Below are 18,232 nucleotides of genomic sequence, written 5' to 3' on the forward strand. Positions count from 1 at the left end.
AAATACCAAGCTTTTGTATGTCAGGAACTTCCTCTTACATTTTGTTATGTCATCTGTGCTGATCCATTTTGCATTTCACAAAGGACTTGCATATGTTGGAGAGCAAGAAAGCAGAGCTGTTTCATTCATATTGGAAACAAGTCTTTGCTCATTTTTTTTTTAGTTATGTATTCAGTATAGAAATCCCCTAGTGAATGACTTCTAAGGTATAAGTACCTGTGAAGTAGTTATAGAAAATCAAAATAATTTTTGAGTCTATTCTAACTTTAATTTTCCTTCCTGCTTAACCTACAAAAGCTTCTGGAGCTGTCATTTAAAAAAAAAAAAAGTGAGGTGACTAGGAAAAAAATAACACGATCCTCTGGAAGATGTTTCCAAATTTCCAGGCGTTAGTCTTCCTGCTTTCCCTCCAGGTCAGGAGGGACAGGCAGGCTCTGCTTTAAGATAACTGATAACTTGTTCCTTCATTGCTTTGTCCTCACATGCCTAGAGGCGGCTTTTGGAAATACTCCTTTGGAGCTTTTGGCAGTTGCTGTCTGAAGTTGAAAAGGCAGTGTCTGGCACGTGCTTGAAACTTTCAGAGTGTGCCTGGGAGAAGGGCTGCCAGCAGCAGGATGGACACTCAACAGGGACTTGAGTGAAAGAGACCCAGAGCCCACTTTCCAGCAGAATGAGAATAAGGTTATAAGTAGCTGTGAGCCATGCTTTTGTAGAGAGATGATAGAAATATCTAAATAGCATAAAGCAGTTCTGTTGCCTTGAAAGCCACATGCATGACAACCAAATTATTACAGTTTCATGCTGCCAGAATTGGCCCAAATTTTGTTTTACTTGGTTTAAAGGCTCTGAACTGCCCAAAAATTGTTCTCACTTATCAGGTGTAAATATGCATCCTGTTGCCCAAATTTCATCCTTAGCTCCAGGCACAATTTTTCAGCAGGATTTGGAAAACCCCGCCAGAAGCACACATATTTAGGCTATTGCTGCTTACCTACTCGAACAACTTCCCCCTGACATTTGTCCATCTTACCTCCTATTTCCTGCCCTACGTTGGGAATGTCAGCTCTTTGAGGCAGGTAGTATTTTTTTGTTCTGTTTGTTCTATAATGCTCGGCATAGTGAAAGGGCATCTGGGTGCGACAATCATGTAAATAAATGATCATGATAACCCTTTCTCTGATCCCTGTGTCACAGCCTGTCTCGGCTTCTCCCATGGGCTAGGTGTGTCACAGCTGGCTGGTGGAGGACATTTTTGATTAAATGTTGTACAAAAAAAGATGGCTTTGCATATTGCATAAATCCCCGGCATTAAATACATGCAGGATGAAAATAGCTATAAGACAGAAACATTTCTCTGATGTTTTTTTTTTCCCCTCAATTTCTGGATGGGCCTTTTGAAATTCAGCGTGAGGTTTGAGTGCATGGCACCTCCTAAAAAAACAGGTCATCTGAGTATTAGCATTCAGATGAGCATCCTAATGCCTCAGTCCTTTGAGTTTGCATATTCAGCGTAAGCCAAAACACAGAGCTTTTGCAGCTCAACTGATCAGGCCAACCCAGTGGCCTGGTAACACAAAGAATTTGAATTTGTTCAACGCACAGAATTTGAATCTCAGGTTCCAAACATGTAGGTATGCTCTGTCTCTGGGAGTCCAACAGTGCCAGCGCACATGATATAACCTTAGGAGGAGCTCCAGCTGGCTGGCATAAAGCAACAGCAGCCAGACATCTCCTGAGGATTTTTCTACAAAGATGATGCTACAGCCTTTTAACTGAGCAGACCCAGAGCTGTGCCATCAAGCGCAGTCATGATGCATCTTTATCAACTTGAATGGCTCTAAGTACGTAGTATATTTGCACATGTATGCTGTCCTTACATGCAAGCCAGTACCCAGAACTGTCTCTTGGTTAATGGCTGTATTGTAACAGTGCCAGTGTGCAACCCATGTGGTACAAAAGCTTGGGTATTTTAAAACTATTTGGCTTTCTATCTTGTCATTTTCAAGCAGGAGAGACATCAGGTCAGCCTTCCCAAAGTGATTTTTTGAGCTCGTTGAGAAACAAATGAACAAACCACAACAGGTGGTATTTGCTTGCCACTCTGACAAAGGGTTTAATATAATATTATAGCATTTTTTTATTATTAGCAAAATGTCCTTGTGATACAATAAGACGTTTCGGTTGTACTCTCAATGTATGTTTTCATGGTGATAAACATGCCAAGCCATAACAATGCTGTTCAATTTCCCCTTCCCTCTTCCCAGCTGAGCCATTATCTGGACATTGTGGAAGTCAATATTGCTCATCAGATTTCTCTGCGCTCTGAAGCATTTTTCCATGCAATGACCTCTCAGCATGAGTTGCAGGACTACCTCAGGAAAACCTCCCAGGCTGTAAAATTACTTAGAGAGAAAATCTCCAAAATTGATAAAGTAATGTGTGAAGGATCACTTCGAGTTTTAAGACTGTCGCTCACAAGAAATAACTGTATAAAAGCATACAATAAACTGAAGCTAATGGCTACTGTACACCAAACACAGCCCACAGTACAGTTGCTGTTGTCCACTTCTGAGTTTGTTGGAGCTTTGGACTTAATAGCAACAACACAAGAGGTGTTGCAGCAAGAACTTCAAGGCATTCACAGTTTCCGGTAGGTAACCATCTAGGAAATTAATAAAATGCAAGCAGAGCTAGAGGGTGTCAGGCAAGTTCTGCTGGCTGATTGGGTTTGTTTTACCTGTGTTAGCTCATTCTTAGAGGACACGGTACAAAAGGTACAAAACGTAAGTAAAGCATATGTAGTGTGACTGCTGCATGTGCCAGATAAATTTTATTTTGGTGAACTTTTAATATTGAGATGCTCTGTACTTCATTCTTGTCTACAGGTGGTTTAGGGGTGCAGTGACTGGACCTTCATCTTGCAGGGTTTATAGCCCAGAGCTGAGAGATGTTTCTAAGTGGTGGTCTGCAATCCTCATGCAGAATAGGTCTGCCTCCAGCCTGTCCTCGTGCTGGAAGAAGCTTTGCAAGCAAAAGCCAGCGCAAAGCTATCAAATCATGGCTCAAAATGTAGTCTGAGGTTGACAGCTGGTCAGATGGGATGTGTTCAGCAGCACCTCCTCTTGGGGAGAGCTCTATTTACAGTGGCCAGGGGTGCATCTTCCCTGCTGAGAAATCCAATTCTATAAGCTGCTGGAGTTGGGAAGAAACAGTGGGAAGGTGCTGCCTGAGCTCCTGCTGCTGGTTTTTCACCTGTTTGCTGTTGTCACGGGAGTTAGTGATTCCAGGGTCCCGTGCTGGTTGCTGCTGTTAATGGTGGGTACTCAGAGCTCTATTTGGGAGATGGTGCTGCACTGGGCAGGGTCCTCTGTGATACGCAGGAGTGTCAGTACATCAGAATCCTTTTAGCTGGTGCAAAATAACCTATCATAACTGCCATGTGCACTACAACAGTGTCATATGCAAAGCTGCCACTGTGATAGGATGCTGGTAGAAGCAGTGTATGTTAAATAGGTTCAGAGGCTTGTATTAGCCAGTTGAGGAGCTGTCTACTTAGTTTCATAAGTTGATGCTATTTTTTTGTTTGGTTTTGAGGCTATGTGGTTCCTGCAACCCAATGGTTTCCAGTTTTTGTAATTAAAAATGTGGTTGTTGCTCAATAACTGCAACATGAATATTGAGAACTTTATATGGTTACTACTGTGGTCCATCTGTGCTGACAAGCTCCTCTTCTAACACCCTTTCTAGCTGGTTCAGAAAAAGAATCAAATTTTACGTAGAAGAAACTCAGAAAAAGTCTTTAAAAGAGAAATATCCCACCTTTTTTTAAAGCTAATAAACTTGACCAAGTCATATTTGTATTTCAGTTACTGATACTGAGTGTACTTCTACAAACCTGAGAACATCAATCAGAATTAGCTTTTTTTTGCTATCAAGTAACCTAAGTTACCTGCAATATTAGCAGAGAGTGCAGTTATGTTGTCATTGTAGTATACCTGATGTTCCAAGAATGTGTCATTATTTTAAATTCACAATCAGATGTGGTACATACTTGCAGGTAAATATCTTGTCTATAAAAAGTGATTTCTGTGAATAATGTCGAGTTAGTTGGTATGGTAGAATTAAAAATAATTTTAGTTTCTTAAAAAAGTGGTATGAGTGGGAAGTGTCCTCTCTGCCTTGGATAGTAAAGGTTCAGAGAGCTGAATTAAATGCAGCTTCACTCCTCAGCCCCACCAGGGATGCAAACGCAGCTCTATCTCTGACAAACCCAGCACGCTTGCTCCCAAGTCTTACAATAGCCTCTATGTATTGCATGTCTGGAGAAATAATGTGCAATGAAAAGATGGAGAACTTGATGAAAACTGCTCAGTAGAATGTTGGTTTTGAAAACAATAATAATAAATTAATGCCATACACAAATAGTTCATCTTTTTTCCACAAAATACTGAATGGCTGTTCGTGGTTTGCTGTGAGCAAGAACACTGCAGTTGGCAAGTGAGATAAATACCTGTTTTATCTGGACGAGAGACAAGTTTCCAAATAATTGCTATCTCTTTTTTTTTTCCTAAAATATTCAGTATCATTTTTTTTTCTACAACCAAACCAAACAAACTTGTTGCTTTAGTGTATTGCGTGTGACAGCTTGTGGAGTTTGTAGTTAAACAGACATTGTTGGCTTTAAATCAAGTCATGTTGCAGCATCATTCAATGCAAATTGGTGTCTTTAATATAGGTTAATATCCCCGGTGATTATATGTATCTGTTATAGCATTATGATTGTTACTAGCTACTATCGTAGGGCAGAATTACAGTTTTAGAGCTCTTTAACACTTGCAAGTTCGTCTTTTTAATTAAAAAGATGAACAAACAGCGTGTTAATTAAATTACAAATCTATACTGCCAGTTTTTATGTTGTTTTTACAATCCTTGTTTGGGGTGTTGGAGATCCAGTACGTTTTTTACACGGGTGTGTTGACAAATCAGACTTCATACAGCAAAGCACAGATGCCTGGAAGCACTGTTCTCATCTGTATATTTTTAATGAATTTTTGCCCTGCACTAACAATTTTACTTAAGGGAGTTTTAGTCCAACTACAGTTGTCCAGCTCTTGTCAGATGTTTCCATATTTATGAAGTGCGAGAGGGTAGGTTACGTTGGGTTGAAATACATGGGGTTGATTTTTACAGATACTTGTGATCTCAGCGGTCAGTGGAAGCTGGAAAACCAGGAGTGTTTGGCACCTCCGAAGTTCCCAATTTTATTTTTACTCTGCTAAAAGTCTCTCTAGCTGCACAGCTTTTAAAGACTAGTCGACATGTCTGATGTGAGAAATTCCCTCGTGGCTTTGTATGAAAACAAATTGCAAAATATGGTTTAAAATCTGCAATATATGAGAAAGTATTTTTAATTTTGAATGGTATAAAAATGGAAAACTTTAAAATTCTTGTGTTCTCTGAAAGCCATTCTGTCATGTGAAGCTGCTTCTGTATCTCAGTCATGTAAAGTAAATACCTTGACCGTATGAAAAGCTCAAATGCTTGAAGTGGAAGAATATTCAGCAAAAGAAGCATTTCTTCTTTTTAACAGCTAGATACAGTCAAGCACTGAGTATTCTTGGTTCTGGTTCCCTTCATTGGGAAGAGAGGGTACTCAGCATCTTCCGACAAAGTCTTGCATCCAATTTTAACGTTCCATTAACATTCAAGTCCATATGTTTTTGCTGCAAGGTGATGGTGCCTCTGAAAAACGTGTGGTTTCAGCTGCTCTAAGAACTGAAAGGTTTGCGCCTCCCATTAAGCCAGCATTGATTGCATGGAAATTACCTGCTGGGTGGTTATTCTCTTCAACTGTGAACTAATGATTCATTTTCAGGTTGATTATTTAGCTCATATCTCAATGGCTGTTTTTCTTAGGCATCTTGGCTCACAGCTTTGTGAACTGGAAAAGCTGATAGATAAAATGATGATTGCAGAGTTTTCAACTTACGCTCGCAATGATTTAAATAGACCCCTAGAAGATGATTGCCAAATTCTAGAAGAGGTATGTCTGTTATTGAAATAAACTGTCTGATGAATATGCTTGCATCTGTAACATCCTTAATTAGCACTAACTAATTCATTCAGGTCCCTAGTAGCAACGTTATCATTTCGCACAATTTCTCATCCAAATTTTCCCCACACCTATTTGTACTTCATCTAATTAAATAATTGTAACTAACCATATCGAACTGCAATCCAGTCCTGCTTTATTTTTTTATTTTTAATAATCAGTTCGATTTTAAATGTATAGTGAGTTTTAGTTTGGACACTTCATGAACCTCAACATGTAAGTGGAAGAGGTCATGGACCCTTGTATCTGCTTGATTGTAAAAATTCAGTTTTGCAGTGAAAGTTGTGCATATTGTTCTTTCTCTGTCTCCGTATGCACTTACAGGTGTTTATATCAAGCATATGGTTGCCCTGAGTACATACTTCATTTGCAGGTTATCTTCCTTTGAAGATCACGAATTTCTGAAGATTAAGCTATTGTGATTGCTTTTGAGCCAGAAAAAGATCTTTTCTGGCTCAAAAAGAAAAAGATACACATTTTTCTGGATTTTGCCTGTACAATTCTGCCATAATTGCTAGACCCTACAAACTGTTTAGTCTTGTATAATCCATGGGTTTCATGAAATGTGGCAAATGGCAGAAGCATTTAAATATTCCCATTTCTGCCCTGCATTTTCTCCCTGTCTCAGTGCTGCAATGTGGTAGCCTCTCACTTGTGCTGGTGCAATTGTGTTGAGCGTCATTCTTGCTTGCGGTAAGGAAACTCATTAATCTTAGGAAATACGTGTGTTTTCAAGCACAATTGCATGAGCACAACTGAGGAACAAGAATGAAAATAACTGTGAGAAAGGGACTCCGTTAGCTGGTATTGCCACAGGAAACTTTGTACGGTTAAACCATGGCGTTAGTCTCAAGGCACTGGACTGATCTAAATTCTGTCCACTGTGCGTTTGATACGTGAACTCTTATTGCTGTGCAGATTCTTAAAATTGTTTCTTGTTTTCATCTTCATGTTTTTAGTGTGTTTCTTTTTCTTGATAGGAGAGACTTGTATCACTAGTATTTGGACTTTTAAAGCAAAGAAATCTCAATTTTTATGAAATATATGGAGATGAAATGATTATTACGGCAAAGAACATAATTAAACAGGTAAGCCAAAAGTTTCAAACTCATCTGACAAGGTTGCCTCAATCTCTTAAAAATGTGTTGCTGTTGTTCAAGTAGTTAAGAACAACTTTGAAATGTTTTGGTGGTGCATGATCTCATGTTTAGAGCAGCTGAGCTTACAAACACAAAGGACTTCCTGAAGCACAAAAACCTGTTTGCAGAGAAGACCTTCTGCAAGGAGTAGGTACAAGTAGCACAAGTATGGCCAAAGATCACAGCTTTCTCTGTGTGATTGCCATTATCCTGAATCCACTGATTTTAGCTTTTCTTTTTTCTTTTAGCACACAGCTTTCCCAAATAGTATAGTAGTTTCATAATACCGTTTCCAAAAAAAAAAAACAAAAGACACCACCAAACCAAAACAAGAACAACAAAACATCAGGTTCTTGGCATAAACACATAAATAAATAAATAAATCCCAATTGAAAAAGACAGACAAAATACCAGCAAATGATACAGAAAACATTACTTGCCTCAGTGCTAGCTCAGACCTAGTATAGGCATGTGGTTAAAAGCTGGAAAACATCCCTGCCTTTTCTGAAGAGAGCAAGGTGAGTTAATGACGAAGGTAGAAGTGCTTGCCTGTAAGAATTACGTCAGAAATGAACCTTTGTCTGCGTTAGTCTGGTTGCATGCTACTTAGGGCAGTATATCTGTATTTTCAAACCAAAAGTCTTTGTAGATAAAAACAGCTAAAACAAAAAATGAACGAATGACTCCAGTTGTCTTCTCTGGAGAAAAATGCATGGATTATTTTGAACAGGGACGTGATGGCTTTTGTTTACAAACAAAAACTTAGGCTGAACTTTGAACATGTTTGGAATTTAATTTTTACTCATCTCGTTTGTTTGTTTGTTTGCATGCACGTGTGGGATATTATGTAGGGGTGGGGGTTTTCCCCCTTAAAGATACGTGATTATTTCAGGAGTCAGGTTGTGATGTGTTAGCAGCCACCCGTGATTTGTATCCCAAAGATGGGGAGACAGTTAGGTGGTGGGTTTGCCTTTAGAGTTCACAGCTGTGTTGTGAATCAGATTGGGAACTTCTCCAGCTTTTAAAAGTTTGGAAATCTTTTAATTTTTATTATTTTAAAGGTTTTGTTTCAAGCCAGATTAGCTTCCCGAGTCCATCTTGGACTGCAACCCCATGGTTCTGTTGATCTGGTTGAGCAGGGTGGGCATAAATAAGAGAAGCCAGCGTTGCTGATGCTTATGGTGGCAGAACGAGAAGGCAAAGTGACAAAGTGTGCGACTGCACCACTGTCTCACATAAGGACTTGGCTATGATACGAGTCCTTTCTCACTTGACAACACAATTTAGATCGTGTTAAGTGCCCCTGCCTCTCGTTGCTTGTTCCCTTCCCACCTGAAAGCAGTGGGAAGCTGGGCTGGGTCATTGCCCAGCTCCCTGAAAGCTCAGCGGCGGGTGGGAGCGAGCACTACTTTCTAGTCATGCTGTGTTACTATAAGCCTGGAAAAACAAGGGCATACACCTTGTGTGTACAGCTGCATGAATAGGTAACACCAGGATAAAGCTGTTCATCTGCCCATCAGTCTCCTGTTTTTTCACTTGCCTATGTAGACAGTCACGAGGAGACCTTTTTTTTCCCCCTTTAAATTCTGCTCGCTCAGATAGTGGGCATGTAGCTCTCTGTTTTCCTGCTCACCTTCAGCCATACATTGTTTTCCCCGTTCTGCTGGGAATATTTGTCTTTATGTTGTGGTTTTTCAGTTGCCACCTCTGTTCAGTAATAGATGAAGTTTAATCAACTTCCAGTAAAAGTTTCTATTAAATAGGGAAAAGTGACAGACTCAGAGCATTGCTGCGTGGCTTGTGGAATATGTTTGCGTCGTTGTGGCCTATTGTCTGAGCTTTTAAAGACATTTTTCCTTAATAGAGGAAACCGTTTCCCTCCCATGTCTCAAATGTGTTTCCTGTTCAGGCGCACTGCTGGGCTGTTTTGGTCAGTACTTCAGTAGCTCTTTACTGCCAGGCAGGTGGAAGAGCAGAGATCTGTAAGCACTTAACTAACTCACTGCGTAGTTCAGGAACAAGTTTTGTTTTCAAGAAGCTTCTGTACTGACCACCATTACGCAAAGCTCGGGTAAAATCAGTGTAGCTTGAGATGGCTGCCATCAGTCACCGCTTGGGTTGTACACATGCGTGTAAAGACAAGATGAGTCCGTATGCTGCTGACTCATTTCATCAGGTTATTGATTGACATTTGGAAGAAAACCCCTACTTCAGTCTAAACAAAGTTAATTTGTACCATGGGCTTACAAGACAGTAACATGAAAAGAGACCAGTGAACAAATCGCTGTAAAACAATAGATGGGTTTGAAATGAAAATCAACCGTTCTGGGGACCTGAAGAAGCCGTCCAGTTTCATGTGTACTAGCTGGAAGTGGTACCCCACAGCATCCTTTAAGGAAAGGCCACAGCACAGCAATAAGCGTGGAGAAATCTAGCAACAGAGGTCCTCTGTATTGTGCAACTAGATGTTGGGGGGGGGGGGGGGGGTTGTCTTGCTGGTTTTTTGTTTGTTTTGCTTTCGTTGATTTTTTTTTCCTTAGAGAAACAAGCTGTTAAATGATACATGTCTTTCCTTTTTGGTTTTATTTTTCCTTATTTAACTTGAGGTTTATTGTGCATGCTATGAAATTCAGCAGCAGTTAGAAGCTAAGATCTTTTTTTTGTTTTGTTTTTCCCCTTTAAATTTGACAGTGTGTGGTTAATACGGTATCGCAGATAGAAGAAATAGATACAGAAGTGGTTGTTAAGTAAGTATACAGCTAGATTATTTTTTTTTGTGGTGGGTGGGGGACAGGAGATGGATGCTTTTAGCACAGATAAATTAACTGTTCTAATTTTTGCTTCAGTTTCCCTATAAACAAGGATTACCCTTCTGTTTCACCTTAAGCCTCTGCTCCTGTCTGCCTCTGTGAGAATATACCATATTCCTTTTCTCGTTCAGACTCTAATGCTACAAATCTTTCCCTTAAAGTTACTTTTAAAATACAAAAATTCTCTGACCTTCGTTGCAGGAAGCCTAAACTACCATATCTAGGCATCTATTAACTACCTGAGGGCATTCCCTGTTGTTATAACCTGGGATTTTGTACTAAAATTTGACAGATCAGGCAACACTAGCTCTAAGAAAGGGGCCAGCAGGACCCTCACAAAACCCAGCAGAGGCAAATGCCACGTCCTACGCCTGGGAGGGAGCAGCCCTTTGCTAGATGAGAGGCAGGGGCTGGCTGGCTTCGGAGCAGCTTTGCAGGAGAAAAGGTGGCCGTGGACCAGCAGCACCTCCTTGCAGCTGCAGCCTGGGCTGTGTTAGCACAGCCAACAGGTCGAGGAAAATGATCCTTCCCCTCTGTTGGCACTTGCGAGGCTACATCTGGTGGCTGTGCTGTTTTGGACTCCCCAGTACAAGAATTGAGGCATTGAGATCCAGCAGAGGGCAGTGCTCAAAGGAGCTGGGTTTGTTCAGCCTCAGGAGTGGAGAGCTCAGGGGTAAGCTGCCTGCAGCTACCCCATGGGAGAGTTCTGGCAGAGATGGAGACAGAGCCAAGTTCCTCTGAGAGGTGGGCAAGGGGAGGACGAGGGGCAAGCAGGGAACAAGATGGAAGCTGAGAAATGCTAATTGAATGTTAGGAAACACAGGCTTTACTGTAAGGGTGGTCAAACCTTGGAAAAGAGACCCAGATTGGCTGTGGGATCTCTGTCCTGGGACATATTCAACCCTTTTCTGGGCATGGCCCTCAACAGCCTGATCTAGTTGGACCTGCATTGAGCAGGGTTTGGACACGGGATCTTCAGAGGTCCCAGCTCCAGAGGACCCCACCAGCCTCTGTTTTTCTGTGTCTCTGATTCTTTTGGCTCAGTAAGGGGTTACCCCAAAACAGTAAAACCAAGCAGACTAGTTGATAAAGCAAAGCGAGCAGCAGAATCTGCATGGCGTTCATGCTGAAACTGAGAAAAGACCGGGCACAGCATCATTTTTAAACATTTGGATATTTGTTTGCCATTCTCTAGCGTTTACTATTCTGCAACTAGGCCCTAACTCGGTAGTAGAGGGTTTAACTTTTGTTTGGCCAGTGACTTTTCTGCCCTCTGCTGCAAACAGCTGACTTGCACTTTAATAGCAGAAGTGGTCTCATTGCAATGCAGCAAAATGGGTTTAAGAACACGGCTTTTGTAATACTTGCAAAATGTTTGTATTTAATTTTTTTGTGGTTTCATTTTTTCCACACGATTTGTGAGAACGTTATTAACTCCCTCCCTTGATGGTAACACATACTTATCTTGGGGAAAAGAGCACTATGCCCTGGAAAAGCTAAATGGTAAATGTGAGGCTTTTGTTTCTCTAACATGATCTATTTTTATGCACCTCCTTCCCTATTCCACTTGCATACACTGTGTTAATCATGACTGTTGTTCAGGTGATGTCGTCTTGCCAGATAAAAGTTTGCACAGTTTTCCTTATATTTACAATTCCACTTACAGCATAGTTTTGTTCTTTATGTGCCAGTAGTCAGCATGGTTAGTAAATATTTGCTGTTTACTGAATACTGCTCTTTTTCTAGGCTTGCAGACCAGATAAGGATGATGAATTTTCCTCAGTGGTTTGACTTACTGAAGGATATTTTTTCTAAGTTTACCATCTTCCTCAAGAGAATAAAGGTAAGACATCATTTACCGAGATTTTCACATAGCTGGTTCAGACGTGACATGGGATGAAGTTACTTTCCATTTGAAGTTTCAAGGTGTTCATTTTGATTATAGAGTTCAAACTTTTGATTGAAAGAGGGATATGTGAATATCGGCATCCAGGGCAGAAATGATTAGTGCTAACAAAGAGAGCATTGAGAAGGAGATAATACCTCTTGTAGCGTGATTACATCCATTTCAGGCTGCTGGGGATTAGGGCAGAACTTTTGTATGTGTCAGATTGCTCCAAATGAGGTTTCTTTCACTGTTCTCGGAAACATCTGATACTGGTTACCATCAAAGACAGATGGGTCTGCCTCTGAATGCAAATTGCACAATAGAAAATAAAGCCAGGATTTAGTTTAATTTTGTGGGTAAAAGAAAATCTTTGCAGTGCAAGCTTGTGGTACGGGGTTTTCTTTTGCTGTGTAGTAAAAGTTTATGTTTGATTCTAGGCAACGTTAAATACTATCCGTAGCGTGGTTCTCTTGGTTCTAGACAAGAACCAAAGAACCAGAGACCTGGAGGACACCTTACAAAAGCACTCTGTTAAAGACAGCACAGTGGACACAGAAGTGGCTTACCTGACTCACGAAGGCATGTTTATAAGCGATGCATTCGGCGAAGCGGACCTCCCGCCTGTAGCAGCTGACACTACCTCTCAGAGAAACACTTCCCCAAACAGCGAGCCCTGTAGCAGCGATTCAGTCTCTGAACCAGAATGCACTACCGATTCCTCATCGAGCAAAGAGCAAACGTCCTCTTCTGTTACTCCAGGAGGAGTGGAGATGATGTAAGTTAATGCACTACCTGCGTCGACTGTACAGCTTGTCAGAAACAAGGTGCTGGACGCTAGGGGCTGGTTGTGTGGTACAAAAGTTACTTTGGAGGAATGTCTTTTTCCAGGTAAATGATGTGGAGTGGCTTTCTGTGATAGTCCCTGTTGCCTGCCATCCGACTGCACTGTCGCCTTTGTGTTAGCTTTGTTTTCATCTCCTCTGTGTAGTGGTATAGGTACTGATTTTGTCACTTTGTACAGAAAAGGGCCCCTTCTCCTGTCTGTTTTGCTGGGGAGCCTGCTGCTGTAGAAAGCAGGGGGAGATGCAAAATCTGCCCTACATGAAAGGCACAGATCATTTGTCATAGCCTTAGCTGGCAAAGGCATCTCTGTTCCCTGCACATGTTCACCGTGGCTAGTTTTTCCTTTCTCTTTTAAGCTGGCTTCATGGAATGCACCTTGGTGAATCCTAGTGAAAAATCTTCTGCTTGTTGTCAACTCTGAGACTTGTATGATTAGACAAATACATCTCAGTGCTTTGGCAGCATAGGCAGTGCTGCCCTGTGGTGCTCCTGACTCCAGAGCTATAAACTTCTTGAACAACCTTTTATGCATTCCTTATTTATGGCTGTAAGTCAGCTGCCTTTGTAAAAGAACCAGGCATAACATGTGTGGGACTCAGCTCTGAGCCACTTCGAAAGCCAGCATGTCTGGATACTGAGTTTTATGAAGCAAAATTGAAATACCACTTCTTACCCTGCTGAAGGATGGAAGGTAGCGACTGGCCTGCTCACTGCTGCTGACTGGTACTTAAGTGTCAGTCCTTCTGTGTCAGATTTGATAGGGACCTTCCCCCTCTAAATCACAATGCTGCTTGAATGAGAATTTATTTAAAATATGTTGTGCTTAAAAGAGATCCAGGCCAGGGTATGTCCGAACACCCATCCTATGCTGGGGAAAAAAAAACGCAGTGCGAAGAGGAGTCCAGGGGGTTACGGTGAGGAGCAAGGAAGCAGGAGGGAGTTGGATCCCAAGTGGCCTGGAGCAGTTAGCCAAGTTGGCTAAAAACAGGCCATCCAGATAGAGCTGTCGAGCAGTAGAGGAGTGTCTGAGGCTGGCTGTGAAACTGTTCCAAAATGAACTTGTTTCATCCCTTTTCTGGTTTTCTTTGTACTTGTGCTCCACATATGAAGAGGGCTAATAAACTTACTCAATTATGGCAACGTTAGCCCAGTTGCTGTGCTGTAGCATCCCAGGTTTTCTCCCTCCTCTCGCACTGTCAGCACTTGAACAGGCAGACTAGACCAAAAGATTGTTATCTTAACTAGTTAGCACATGGCACGGCTCTGCCATTCGCCTAGCTTCAAAACAGTAGACAGGCCACAAAATTATTTTAAAGAACAGAGACTTCGGAGCCTGAAGGCTAAAAAGCTAGCAGAATGAGTGCAGAGTATCTGTGGTAGGCCTTATACTTGCACTGGAAGAAAAATGCTTTGATGCTCAAATGTTACAGGAGTAACAGTTAAAGTTTAGTTCAGTAAACATTACTATTTATTGTATTAGTCCTGGCTGCATGTTTTTTTTCTCAACTAGCAGCAATTAGGATATGGAATTTAAACAAAATCTAAGGACAGTGCAGTTGTGCATTTGCTTGTCACGGGGACTGACATGACATTGACAGCAGCTTGGAAGGTCCCATCTGCACAAAGTGACTTTGGTGATCAACTGACTGTCTGTGTTTGACAGCTGCTGCAAGGTTCTTTCCTCCTTCAAACTGTGAGCAGAAATACTGTTTTTTATAAATTGATGCTCAAGCAAATGGTTCTGTCATTTGTAGGATCAGCGATGACATGAAGCTAACTGAACTGGAACTGGGCAGGCTGGCAAACAATATTCAAGAGTTGCTTTATAATGCTTCTGATATCTGCCATGATCGTTCAGTCAAGTTCCTCATGGCGAGAGCAAAGGTAAGGAGCTTGGACCAGACCACAGTCGGTGTCTCATCCTTAACGAGCAGTTACTCCAAGTTAGTGGCTTAATGAGCGAGAGTTCTGAAATGGTTTTCTCAACTGAAATTAACTAACTGTTCCCACTGTCACAGGCACTTGATGTTAATTAAAGCCCAGAGCACAGAGGCATTGACATATCATGTCAATGTAAGGCAATGTGGGTTTCTGCTACCTTTTTTTTTCTTTTTAGTATTCTGACTTGCTGTCTTTGAAGTTCCATGCAGAGAATGCATATCTATGACGAGATAGCTGCTTGCGCTGCAGTCTGCCTACCTTGTTTCATTTAGAGTTAAATAATGTGCCTCTTAAAATACTAGTAGCCCTCAGACATGCTGACTAATTGTTTCTTGGCTTCTCCGAATTTTTGTGGTGTTGTTTCCTTATAAGGATTTTCTTTGCATATAGGGTGGCTTCCTAGAGAAGCTGAATTCCAATGAGTTTGTCGCTCTTTCTCGGCTGATGGAAGGCTTTATCTTAGACACCGAGCAGATCTGCGGCAGAAAAAGTATGTCCTTGCGAGGAGCACTTCAGAGTCAAGCCAATAAATTTGTGAATAGGTTCCACGAGGAGAGGAAGACAAAGCTAAGGTATCTGGGTAGAAAACCTTCATGTTCTTACTTGAATAATTTTATCACTCCCATGCAAACAAACACGGATCTTCTGTTGCCTGTAAGGCTTGTAATTCAGTTGTACTTAGCAGAAGTGGGGGCAGTGTGGAACACTGTTTTAAAACACAATTGTCTCAATGGTTTTAGATTTTTACTGTTTTCATAACAGTTTCTTCAAACTGGATTGTTCTATGGTTATCTAAATAAAGGCAGTTAGTAGCTACAGGAAGAACTCAAAAGTGACTTTTGGAGGGCTGAAATGCCCTGTCTCAGTGGTTAGTAACTCCAGGATAGTGCACTCCCAACTGTTTTTTAAAAACATTAAAAATAAAAATAAGAAACACACACACAAAAAACCAAACCACTCTTGGGAAATAGCCTTCCCAGTAATACATGTCAACACCTTTTTACTCTCATTCATCATAAGTTCTTAAAGTTTCAGTATTTCTACATTATTTCAGTGGCACTGATCTCATAAGAAACTTTATTCCCTAGAAGAGTCCTTTGTCCTCTGATAGTTTGAATGAATGAATTTTTGGATCTCTAGGCCAAGGAGGGTGTTTTTCTGGCTTGCTACTGCACCTCTTTCTAATAAGGATTAATAATGTAACATTTTGCACCACGGGCTTTTTTTTTTAGTTACTTTATTTTTGGTTCCACTGCAGTACAGGCAAGAGAGGTGTCACGACAAGGTATTTCATTTTCTCAGCCTCCTTTCTTGTGTCTTTATAACCAGCCTACTCTTGGACAATGAGCGCTGGAAACAAGCTGAAGTTCCTGCCGAGTTTCAGGATCTTGTCGATTCTGTGTCAGATGGCAGAATTTCTCTCCCTGAAAAAAAAACAACAGGTATGTATCTTGCAGTTCTGCCATTACCTGAATTTAAATGTGTTATCAGCAAATGGTGCTGATTAATATTGATGGACATATTCTGATGTCACTATGTCACTCTTGGTCCGTGTTTGCTTTCTGGGTTCTGGGGGCAGGATCAAAAAGGAAGGAAATAGATAGTTGTTTTTTTTTTTCCCTGTCAGTAGTGTTGAAACTTGGGCTGACTTTAAATTTGTTTTTGTTTTCCTGTGCTAACATTTAAATGGATTTAAGAGAGCTACTTCTTTACAGTAGCATTCGCATTGTAGAGGCTTCCAGTCCATGCAGAAATTTAGTCTTTTCCCCCAGAACATACCGCTGAAATGCTGCAAGGGACTGAGAAGCACGTGCATGTGCTCAGTCCCCCTTGTGTAAAACAGTGCTAGCTCTTCTTCCACGGCTTCATCTCCCAGTTGTTCCAATGAAAGGCAGCATGCTACGTGGCTGCTCATGGAAGTGAAAACTTATGTACATTCAATTATTTACCTCACCACGGAAACCTCATTTGACCTCAGACAAGTCACTTTTTTCTCCTTGTGCCTCATTTCCCCATGTGCAAAATGGGACTGCATAATGCATTTTTACCTTGCGGGTATTCTCGTCCAATATTGCAGCGATAAATGTGTGCGAACAGCTAGAACAGGAAGAAAATACAGAGGGGAAGGAAAATGGCAAGAGATAAGGAGGAGGAAACTGCAGTACTATCATGGTGTGGAAACCCTCCCTGCTCCTCCAAAAGGAGCACAGCAGAGATGGGGGGTGTACTAGGCAATACTCACCCAAATCATGGAACACAATACCAAAAGATGCTCATCTGCCATTCCTCTTAAAAGAAGCTTTTGCTGCTTCCTTCAAGCAGATAGGAAACTGGAGGCATCGAATTTAGAATGAAAAACTGCATCAGTAAGAGCTTCTACTCTGAAGCCTGAGGGAAGTAGTGGTTTGAAGCTAAAGTATTAATATACACAGCAAATCATTAGAGAATATACAATAGAAAACCTAGTGACTTCTGCTTTTCTTCTTGTGTTTCTAACCTGCTGCATTTGAAGTTTCTAAATCCATAATGACTGTGGGACTTTGGGGGATTTTTTTGTTCTAAAATCCCATCTGCGTTCCAGCAGATATAACCAGTAAGGTTACTTACGTTAATTATGAGGGATGACATTTTTTTTTAAATAGAGACATATGCCAAAGATCGATTCATTATTTTCGAACTTGGGCAGGGGAACACTTGATTTCTAGAAATTAGCATTTTTTTGTTTCTTTTAAGTTTAACTCATCTTTTTCCTTTCTGCTAAATGTTTTAGCTACTGAAGAAAGAAAGCCAACTGAATTTCTTATTGTTGAAGGACAAAAATATGCAACAGTTGGGTAAGAAGCATTTTTCTCTTAGCAGTGGGTTATTTGGCAAGTGTTTTTAAGTAGAATTGTGATAAATACTAATAGCTTTAGCAATCTTATTTAAATAGAGAGAAAACCTCTTCTTGCACAGATTAGTTTCTTTTTAGTTCCTGAACAGTTATAAAGCATTGCAAGCTCTTCTGTATATTAAAATGCTTTTTATTCTCTGAATGACCAGACTGAACGTACGGTTTCATTTGATTTTAGGAATTATTTCATGAAGACACTTATTCATGAAAATACAGATTTATCTTCATAGAATATTTTTTTTATTTCTTACAGTATAGGTTATCTCTGGCAAAATACAATAGTCCACTACTGAATGATTGCTTATCTTACTCAGAATAAGAAATAAGATATGGGCTATCTCAGAAGCTGCACTCCTTATTTCTTGATATCCTGATTGCTTTACGTTTGAAAATAGTTTAAAACTGGCCATATCAGAGATATTTTAAAATACATAATACTGAAACACTTCTTTCATTCAAAAGCATTCTGTGTTTCCAAAGACTGAGAGCCTTAAGCATTAAATATGCATGAAAGTGCTTTTGGAGAGGGAGTAAGAGCAGGAAGATCTCACTCCCCAGAGTCCTAACATCAATTTACCCCAAACTTAAACAGAAAAGTGCTGATTT

The 18,232-nt window shown here is 40.7% G+C and overlaps 1 protein-coding gene across 4 annotated transcripts in view; it reads left to right on the plus strand.

Annotated features, from left to right (window-relative positions):
- The window catches only part of VPS54 (VPS54 subunit of GARP complex), a 48,969-nt gene that overhangs the window by 17,057 nt on the left and 13,680 nt on the right, over nucleotides 1-18,232 (plus strand). For all 4 annotated transcript variants that reach the window (XM_080587185.1, XM_080587184.1, XM_080587186.1 and 1 more), the window contains 10 exons: nucleotides 2,265-2,650; nucleotides 5,917-6,043; nucleotides 7,093-7,200; nucleotides 9,943-9,998; nucleotides 11,808-11,904; nucleotides 12,387-12,724; nucleotides 14,547-14,676; nucleotides 15,124-15,305; nucleotides 16,063-16,175; nucleotides 17,504-17,567. In XM_080587185.1, the coding sequence (XP_080443311.1) occupies nucleotides 2,265-2,650; nucleotides 5,917-6,043; nucleotides 7,093-7,200; nucleotides 9,943-9,998; nucleotides 11,808-11,904; nucleotides 12,387-12,724; nucleotides 14,547-14,676; nucleotides 15,124-15,305; nucleotides 16,063-16,175; nucleotides 17,504-17,567 (1,601 nt within the window). The remainder of the gene's footprint in view (nucleotides 1-2,264; nucleotides 2,651-5,916; nucleotides 6,044-7,092; nucleotides 7,201-9,942; nucleotides 9,999-11,807; nucleotides 11,905-12,386; nucleotides 12,725-14,546; nucleotides 14,677-15,123; nucleotides 15,306-16,062; nucleotides 16,176-17,503; nucleotides 17,568-18,232) is intronic.

Source organism: Anser brachyrhynchus, assembly GCF_964034855.1.
Source record: "Anser brachyrhynchus genome assembly, chromosome: 3".
NCBI lineage: Eukaryota > Metazoa > Chordata > Aves > Anseriformes > Anatidae > Anser > Anser brachyrhynchus.